This window comes from Macaca fascicularis, chromosome 16, assembly GCF_037993035.2.
Source record: "Macaca fascicularis isolate 582-1 chromosome 16, T2T-MFA8v1.1".
NCBI classification, from domain to species: Eukaryota; Metazoa; Chordata; class Mammalia; order Primates; family Cercopithecidae; genus Macaca; species Macaca fascicularis.
This window is the reverse complement of record NC_088390.1, coordinates 88,271,698-88,281,144: the sequence shown is the minus strand read 5'-3', so window position 1 is coordinate 88,281,144 and position 9,447 is coordinate 88,271,698. Positions and strand designations below refer to the sequence as shown.

At 53.6% G+C, this 9,447-nt stretch overlaps 1 protein-coding gene across 4 annotated transcripts; it reads right to left on the bottom strand.

Annotated features, from left to right (window-relative positions):
* Nucleotides 1-762: 762 nt before the first annotated feature.
* On the bottom strand, nt 763-9,386 carry LOC102137941 (anaphase-promoting complex subunit 11). Of its 4 annotated transcripts, XM_065532154.2 has the most exons (4): nt 9,246-9,386; nt 7,178-7,240; nt 6,202-6,321; nt 763-1,111 (listed from the first exon to the last, which is right to left on the bottom strand). In XM_065532154.2, the coding sequence occupies exons 3-4, from the start codon at nt 6,308-6,310 to the stop codon at nt 966-968; spliced, it is 255 nt and encodes an 84-aa protein (XP_065388226.1). In that variant the 5' UTR covers nt 6,311-6,321; nt 7,178-7,240; nt 9,246-9,386; the 3' UTR covers nt 763-965. The 4 variants fall into 4 exon arrangements, with proteins under 4 accessions (XP_065388226.1, XP_073877064.1, XP_005585325.1 ...); XM_074020963.1 differs by lacking the exon at nt 7,178-7,240 and having other exon boundaries at nt 9,006-9,386; XM_005585268.5 differs by lacking the exon at nt 7,178-7,240.
* Nucleotides 9,387-9,447: the final 61 nt, after the last annotated feature.

The following is a 9,447-nucleotide window of genomic DNA, read 5'->3' as shown; positions in this document are numbered from 1 at the left end:
TTATTGTGCGACTTCATCTTGTGATAGTGAGTCAATGCTCCCAATAAACTCTTCATATATACTCTTCATATAGAGAGTCCTGTCTCTCCAGGGAATCTGACACAGATTTCAGGGGAGGCCTGGTCTACTCCCCAGGGTGCTGTGAGGAAGGAAGTGTCAAAAGGCTCACACTGGGCACAGGGCATTGGCCCCATGAATGCCAAGGGCTCCCCAGGTTACTAGAGATACAGCCTGCGCTCTGTCCAGAAGCAGCCTGAGACCCCAGGGCTGCCGCTCCCCCAGTGGCCCCTTCCCACAATTGTGGGGAGCACAGGAGCCTCCCAGGGCCACCCTTTCCTAGGCAGGGAAGCCTCAGACATGTGTGGACACACTTCCCAGTGTCAGGACACCGATCCCTACACTGTGGGAGGCCCAGCTCCACCGAGGAGCTGCAGACAGTCCCAGTGAGAACACGGACGCCTGCTTAGAGATGGTGGCCTTCAGTCTGGGGGTACCACAAGCAGCAGCTGCCAGCTGTGCACAGCCAGAGTCCCTCAGAGCCAGCCCGAGGGAGGGTCCAGGGCCGCCCGGCCATCCAGCAGGCAAGAGCATGCCTCAGGCCCTACCGTCTGATCCCGCGCCTTCTCCTCCCAGCTGTGACTCAGGGTTTGATGAGTGCCTTGACAGCGTTTCACGGAGATGTTTATTCATGAGAGTTTTCATATCAAAACACACCGAGACCGCATCAATATGCTGAGAACACAGGCACCCAGCGGCCTCCAGCAAGATTTGAGTAGTTTAATGAGTTTTTACTTATTGGATAAAAGTGTCAACATAGTGATGGGAAAACAAACGCAGCTCCAGCCCTTGTTTCCACCTTGTTACAGCCCAGGGGCGCTGTCCCCAGCAGCAGCTACCGCAGCCATCAGCGCCAGCATGAGGAAGGGGCCGCGGGACACCCCCTCCAGCGAGGGCCAGGCCGGGCCTCACTCCTTGAACTTCCATTCCTGGCGACACATGGGGCAGTGCTGCTGCACCTGCTGCGCGTGCAGCCACTTGAGGATGCAGTGCATGTGGAAGCAGTGGGAGCACTGGCCCCACACCAGCGGGCAGTCGTCGCCAGGCACCTTGCCTACAGAGGGGAGGCGGGGAAAAGGACAGGCATGACCAGGCTGGACACAGAGCATGTGACAAGCCAGGCAGGGGTGCAGGTTGGGACCCTGGGCAGTGGCTCCAGCCCTGCAGCCTCTCATGTTTCACAGAAGCCGAAATCAGGAGAGTTACCCAATCGGTCTCCTGACCAGCCTGCCCCCAGGCGAAGACCAGCAACTATGCCAGACATGAGGCCTCCACCCCAGGCAACCACGCCCAGGCTCAGGCTCATCATGCTCAGCGGGGAGCCCAGGGACCCTGCTGAGGAGGCGGCATCCGGGAGGAGGCACTCTGGTCTAGACCACTGTCCCGTGCTTGAGGCTGGGGAAAAAGGGCATCGTCTGACCTACAGGCCCTGAGCCCACCTGCAGACACTTGATCTGTGATGCCAAAAAGGTCACATGAATGGTCAAGGCACCAAGGAGACACACATCTGAGTAGTGAACTGGTCTCTTGATCAAGGGCATGAGGGGTGGGGCTTGGGGACCTAGAAGACCCTTCCCTAGACTTCAGGAATCCGGGGTGCCGCCCGGGCACTGGGGACGCCATGTTGATGGGCCCTGCCTCCCAGGACAGGCACAGGCTGCGGGCACCAGCCCAAACACCTAGAAATGCTTTCTCCATGGAGAGGGCCTGACAGAGAGGGATACTCATATAAGCCATGATCAAGAGAAACAAGTGTCCCTGATCTCCAAGAGCCTGGAAAACCCCATGAAACAGCTGCTGCCAGCAAAGCACAGCAAGTCCCAGCCCCAGCCCCAGCCCCGTGGCAGGGTCGGTCTGGCATTGTGGAGCTGGAGCTCGTGGCCGCCCTCCTGTCCTGGCGGCACCGGCCCCACAGCATGCCCACTCCCAGCCCTGGGAGGACCTGCCCATGGGGGCTTTCTAGCCTCAGCACAACTCTGCTTGAAATCACCCCTTTCAAATGAGAGCGAAGCCTGCGAGCCCCCTGAGGAGAGGGTCTGAGTGCGCAGGAGAGGCCCCGTTAGACAAAGGTGCCGCTTCGTTCTAGTGCGTTCCCCACCCGAAGCCAGCCTGGGGTGTCTGATGAGTCCGCAGATGCACTGAGGCTGACTCATTCAAGGACCTGCTGATCTCCTGATTGCATTTCTTTAAATTAAAACTCCTCTCCGCAAAACTGCATTGCCACAAGAGTCCTCTGGGATGCGGGATAGACTCACTGTTTACCAGCCTCGGGCTCCCACGGTCTTTGTTGAACTTAGCCACTCTGAATTTTTCAAAGGAGTTCAATTTTAGCAAAAGAAACCTGGTGCTGCTTAGCCCAGAAGCACATTAGACTTGTCAAACGCTTTGCACGTTAACACTGACTCACTATAACTTAACCATCAGCAGGTCCAAAAATCAGACTCTCAACTCCTTAGTGTGCAGCCAACAGGCCCCATTTTAACAAAGTCTGAGGCACTGTGCCAGTGGAGAGATGCTGAGAGTTCAGGGTAGCACCCCTCTGGATGTCCCATCACAGGTCCAGCTGGCATGGTGCAGGCCGGGCTCTGCAGGCTGCCTGTGGACCCTCCACTGCAGTCAGTCGGGGGCTGCCTAGTGCCGCCTCTAATCCACAGGATTCACCACCCACATCTGGCCCACAGATGCAGCCAGACTAGGCGTGGACACATGGTTTGGAGGAATTTCAGAAGTTAACCTGCTGCTCCAGAAGTTGAGTGACTGCCCTCAGAGCACCCCGTGCTGTCTTTGTTACATCCTTAAGAGCAATTTAAAAGGGATCAAACAAAACCATGCCTTGTGAATGCCTAGTTATTAACCTAATTAGCTATTAAGTACAAATCCAATCAGGCAGAGTCAATCAATAATTTCCTAATATTACACCCTACCCATTTGATTAAATGAGGATTAATTCCTGAATAATAAGATTTCTGTTTAGCTAGAGCCAGTGTAAAAGTTAAGCCTAGAATAACAAGTATTTGTACTGGCCAGGCACCACGCCTATAATCCCAGCACTCTGGGAGGCTGTGGCAGGACAGAGTCAAGAGTTTGAGACCAGCCTGGGAAATACAGTGAGACTCCATTTCCACAAAAAAAAAAAAAAAAAAAAAAAAAAAATTAAAAATTTATGTAGTTTTGTTCAGGCATGGTGGCTCACGTCTGTAATCCCGGCACTTTGCTAGGCCAAGGCAGGCAGATCCCTTGAGCCCAGGAGTTCAAGACTAGCCTTGGCAACACAGCAAAACCCTGTCTCTACAAAAACTTAAAAAACAAATTAGCCAGGCATTGTGGAGCCTGCCTACAGTCCCAGCTACTTGAGAGGCTGAGGTGGGAGAATCACTTGAGCCCAGGAATTGAAGGCTACAGTGAGCTATGATTTTGCCACTGCACTGCTGCCTGGGTGACAGAGCAAGACCTTGTCTCAAAAAAAAAAAAAAATTGTACTAAGATTCAGTCATTTCAACTTCACCTAAAGAAGCAAAGACAGGGGTGGGCGCAGTGGCTCACACCTGTAATCCCAGTACTTTGGGAGGCCGAGGTGGACGGATCACCTGAGGTCAGGAGTTTGAGACCAGCCTGGCCAACGTGGTAAAACCTTATCTCTGCTAAAAATATAACAAATTAGCTGGCTGTGGTGGTGTGCGCCTGTAATTCCAGCTACTTGGGAGGCTGAGGCTGGAGAATCCCTTGAACTCAGAAGGGTGGGTGTTGCGGTGAGCTGAGATGGTGCCACTGTACTCCAGCCTGGGCAATAGGGCAAGACTCTATCTCAAAAAAAGAAGAAAAAAAAAAGCAAAGCCAGATGAGTGTGGTGGTATGCTACTTGCAAGGCTGAGGCAGTGAGATTGCTGAAGTTCAAGTCCAGCTTGGGCAACATAGTGAGACCCTGTCAATCAATATGGGCATACACCTGGCCCCACAAAAATACGCCTGGTTACTTGGGATAGTAGGGAGCTTCTCGGTCCTCCCCATTCCCCGCTGTCCTCTCCATTGCCCACTGTCCTCTGGGGAGTTCTTCTTGTCCTCCCTGGGCAAAACCTTGACCCTTGCTTCTGCTTTACGTTCATTTTGGTCTCATGAAAAACCATTTTGCTGATACAAAACTCTGCTTTCAACCCAAATGTAATCAAACTTTTTTTTTTTTTTTTTTTGAGATGGAGTTTCACTCTTGTTGCCCAGGCTGGAGTGCAATGGTGCGATCTTGGCTCACCACAACCTCCACCTCCCAAGTTCAAGCGATTCTCTTGCCTCAGCCTCCTGAGGAGCTGGGATTACAGGCATGCGCCACCATGCTCGGCTACTTTTTTGTATTTTTAGTAGAGACGAGGTTTTATCATGTTGGCCAGGCTGGTCTCAAATTCCTGACCTCAGGTGATTCGTCCACCTTGGCCTCCCAAAGTGCTGGGATTACAGGCGCCTGCCACCATGCCTGGCTAATATTTTTTTTTATTTTTAGTAGAGACAGGGTTTTGCCATGTTGGCCAGGCTGGTCTCAAACTCCTGGCCTGAAGCAATCCGCCTGCCTTGGCCTCCCAAAGTGTTGGGATTATAGGCGTGAGCCACTGCACCTAGCTTATACCATTCAATTTTGAGAATTTTCAAATAAAAAGTTTAAACTAATCTTTTTTTTTTTTTTTTTTTGAGACGGAGTCTTGCTCTTGGCTCATGGCAACCTCCGTCTCCCAGACTGAAGCGATTCTCCGGCCTCATCCTCCCCAGTAGCTGGGATTACAGGCACGCACCACACGCCCAGCTAATTTTTGTATTTTTAGTAGAGATGGCATTTCACCATGTTGGCCAGGATGGTCTCCTGACCTTGAGATCTGCCTCCCTCAGCCTCCCACAGTGCTGGGATGACAGGTGTAGGCCACCACACCCTGCCTCGAGCTCTTGACCCTGTGATCTGCCTGCTTCGGCCTCCCACAGTGCTGGGATGACAGGCGTGAGCCACCGTGCCGGCCTCGATCTCTTGACCTTGTGATCCGCCCACCTTGGCCTCCCACAATGCTGGAATGACAGGTGTAGGCCGCCCGCCTGGCCTCTAATCCCTTTTTAATCCCACGTATTTCACAGCTGAGTTTCATGCTATCAAGTCTGTGCAGGATCTTTATACAAACATGAGTCCCAACCACCTGGCTTTTTTTCTATCAACTTTTCTTCATGAAATGACAATGAAAATGTTGGGGGGGTGCAGTGGCTCATGCCTGTAATCCCATCACTTTGGGAGGCTGAAGCAGGTGAATCACCTGAGGTTGACAGTTTGAGACCAGCCTAACATGAGAAACTCCGTCTTTACTGAAAAATACAGAATTAACCGAGTGTAGTGGCGCACGCCTGTGATCCCAGGTACTCAGGAGGCTGGGGCAGAAGAATCGCTTGAGCCCAGGACGCAGAGGTTGCGGTAAGCCGAGATTGCGCCACTGCACTCCAGCCTGGGCAACAAGAGCGAAACTCTGTCTCAAAAAAAAAAAAAAAAAAAAGAAAAGGAACTGTGGGGATGTCATGCAGGTTTAACAGGAGCCACGGGCCGGGCGCGGTGGCTCAAGCCTGTAATCCCAGCACTTTGGGAGGCCGAGACGGGCGGATCACGAGGTCAGGAGTTCGAGACCATCCTGGCTAACACGGTGAAACCCCGTCTCTACTAAAAAATACAAAAAACTAGCCGGGCGAGGTGGTGGGCGCCTGTAGTCCCGGCTGCTCGGGAGGCTGAGGCAGGAGAATGGCGTAAAAACCTGGGAGGCGGAGCTTGCAGTGAGCTGAGATCCGGCCACTGCACTCCACCCTGGGCGACATAGCGAGACTCTGTCTCAAAAAAAAAAAAAAAAAAAAAACAGGAGCCACCGAGGCTAGTGCAGCAGGCAGCACAGAGGGGACACTCACAGTCGGGGCAGCTCAGACAGCACAGAGGGGACACTCACAGTTGGGGCAGCTCAGACAGCACAGAGGGGACACTCACAGCCGGGGCAGCTCAGACAGCACGGAGGGGACACTCACAGCCGGGGCAGCTCAGACAGCACGGAGGGGACACTCACAGCCGGGGCAGCTCAGACAGCACGGAGGGGACACTCACAGCCGGGGCAGCTCAGACAGCACGGAGGGGACACTCACAGTCGGGGCAGCAGCCGTTAAATGCCATCCTGCAGATGCCACAGTTCTCATCGTTGGCCACCCAGAGCCAAGTGGCCACGCCATTCCAGCACTTAATCTTCACCTTCATGGCAACAGAGCCTGTGGTGGAGGGGAACAGGACGACTGGCTAAATTGAGTCTGCAGAGCTAGAACATTTAGGCGCCAAAATAGGTATAAGCCTGGCACAGTTTAGTCCCAGCTACTCAGGGAGCCAAGGCAGGAGGATCACTCCAGCCCAGGAGTCCAAACCTAGCCTGGGAAACATCGTGGAACCCAGCCTGGGAAACATCGTGAGCCCTGTTTCTATTTTATTTTACTTTTATTTTTATTAATTTTTTGTTTTTTGAGACGGAGTCTCACTCTGTCACCCAGGCTGGAGCGCAGTGGCATGATCTCACCTCATTTCTTGTGCCTCTGCCTCCTGAGTAGCTGAGACTATAGGCACGCGACTCCACACCAGACTAATTTTTGTACTTTTAGTAGTCGAGGTTTCACCACGTAGGCCAGGCTGGTCTTAAACTCCTGGCCTCAAGCGATCTGCCGCCTCAGCCTCCCAAAGTACTGGGATTACAGGCGTGAACCACCGTGCCCTGCTGTGAGCCCCATTTCTATTAAAACAAATAACAGGTAAAGGGCTCTGGGTACAGAGGGTCAGGGCTACAGGGGAGCTACTGCAGAACAGCGAGCCCTGGCAGCAATCCACTGTGGCTCACGAGTGTAATCCCAGCACTCTGGGAGGCCAACTTGGGAGGATCGCCTGAGCCCAGGAGTTTGAGACCAGCCTGTGTAACATAGTGAGACTGTCTCTACCAAAAAAAAAAGAAGAAAAGGAAAAGAAAGAACTATCTGTGAGGTTTCTTTAGCCGTCTAGAGAAAGGGCACACTTTTCTCTCCCAGGGAGGGAACTCAGCTCCTCACGGACAGAGAGGTCACACTGTCAGGAGTTTCATTTTACCTCATGTTGAGGATATCTTCAAAGATCTCAAGTGGGTCTGGCCAACATGACAAAACCCCGTCTCTACAAAAATACAAAAATATTAGCTGCAGGTGGCGGCTCATGCCTGTAATCCCAGCACTTTGGGAGGCCGAGGAAGGTGGATCACTTGAGGTCAGGAGTTCAAGACCAGCCTGGCCAACATACTGAAACCCTGTCTCTACTAAGAATACAAAAAATTAGCCGGGTGTGGTGGTGGGCACCTGTTATCCCAGCTACTCGGGAGGGTGAGGCAGGAGAATCACTTGAACCTGGGAAGCAGAGGTTACAGTGAGCCGAGATCATGCCATTGCATTCCAGCGTGGGCAACAGAGTGAGGCTCCATCACACGTACACACACAAAATTAGCCAGGCGTGGTGGCGCACACCTATAATCCCAGCACCCAGCTATTCGGGAGGCTGAGGCACAAAAATCGCTTGGACCCAGGAGGCAGAGGTTGCAGTGAGCCAAGATCACAGCACTGCACTCCAGCCTGGGCGACACAGTGGGACTGTCTCAAAAAAAAAAAAAGAAAAAAAGCCTGCTGTGGTGGCATGCACCAGCTGCCTGAGAGGCTGAGGCGAGAGGATAGCTGGAGCCCAGGAGTTCAAGGCTGCAGTGAGCCAAGATCACACCACTGCACTCCAGTCTGGGTGACAAGGGGAGACCCTGGCTCAAAAAACAAAAACAAAAGCAAGTATCTCAAAACAACTTAAATCCATGAAATGGGCTGGCCCTGACTCAAAAAACAAAAACAAAAGCAAATATCTCAAAACAACTTAAAATTCATGAAGTGGGCTGGGTGTAGGTGGCTCACGCCTGTAATCCCAGCACTTTGGGAGGCCAAGGCGGGCGGATCACCTGAAGTCAGGAGTTTAAGACCACCCTGACCAACATGGCGAAACCCTGTCTCTACTAAAAATACAACTAATTTCTCTACTAAAAATACAACAATTAGCTGGGTGTAGTGGCACATGCCTGTAGTCTCAGCTACTTGGGAGGCTGAGGCAGGAGAATCGCTTGAACCCAGGAGGCAGTGGTTGCAGTGAGCCAAGACTGCCCCACTGCACTCTAGCCTGGGTGAAAGAAGACTGTCTCCAAAAAAAAAAAAAAAAAAAAAAAAAATTCCATGAAATAGCACATTGGTTTTCATTAATAAGTTGCAAATATGTCATATAATTTCTTTTGGAGACAGGGTCTGGCTCTGTCACCCAGGCTGGAGTGCAGTGGTGCCATCATGGCTCACTGCAGCCTCGACCTCCTGGGCTCAAGCGATCCTCCCACCTCGGCCTCCCAAGTAGCTGGTAGTACAAAAGTGCACCACCAAACCCAACTAATTTTTTTTTTTTTTTTTTTTTTTTGAGACGGAGTCTCGCTCTGTGGCCCAGGCTGGAGTGCAGTGGCCGGATCTCAGCTCACTGCAAGCTCCGCCTCCCGGGCTTACGCCATTCTCCTGCCTCAGCCTCCCGAGTAGCTGGGACTACAGGCGCCCGCCACCTCGCCCGGCTAGGGTTTTTTTGTATTTTTTAGTAGAGACGGGGTTTCACCGTGTTAGCCAGGATGGTCTCGATCTCCTGACCTCGTGATCCGCCCGTCTCGGCCTCAACTAATTTTTTTTTTAAGAGATGGGGTCTCACTGTGTTGCCCCAGCTGGTCTCAAACTGCTGGGCTGAAGCGAACCTCTTGCCTCGGCCTCGCAAAGCGCTGGGATTGCAGGCGTGACCGCGCACGAAAACTTGTAAAGGATATGACTAGCAAATTGTGAGAGTGCAGACTCGGGGGTCTGCAGGTGGGGACCAAACAACCAACCCGCAGCTCTTCTGCGGCGGCTGTCGCCCGCCGAGTCCTCCGCTGGACCCCGCCGCGAGCCGAGCGCACAGTCCCGGGCGGGAGCGGAAACAAGGACTCCCAGCGGCTGCCGGGCACCCGCCGCGCCCGCAGGGCCCCCAGCGCCCCCAGCCCAGGGCGATCGGGTGGGGCGTGCGGGGAGGGAGGGGCGCGCAGGCTCCGCCCCCAACGGCTGCCGCCCCACCCCCTGCGCCCTCGCACCTTCGCCAACCTAATCACGCGCCGCCCTGCCCGCCCTTCCGTTGGCAGCGCCGGCGTCCGCGCGGGAAGGTATAAAAACGACCTCAGTCGCGGCCCGGCTCCCTCAGCAGCGCCCGCCGAGTCCCGCGAGCCAGTGCGCACGCGCCTTCCCGCCTCACCCCGTCCCGCGCGCGCAGCCGTCCGCCGGCGGCCAATCAGCAGT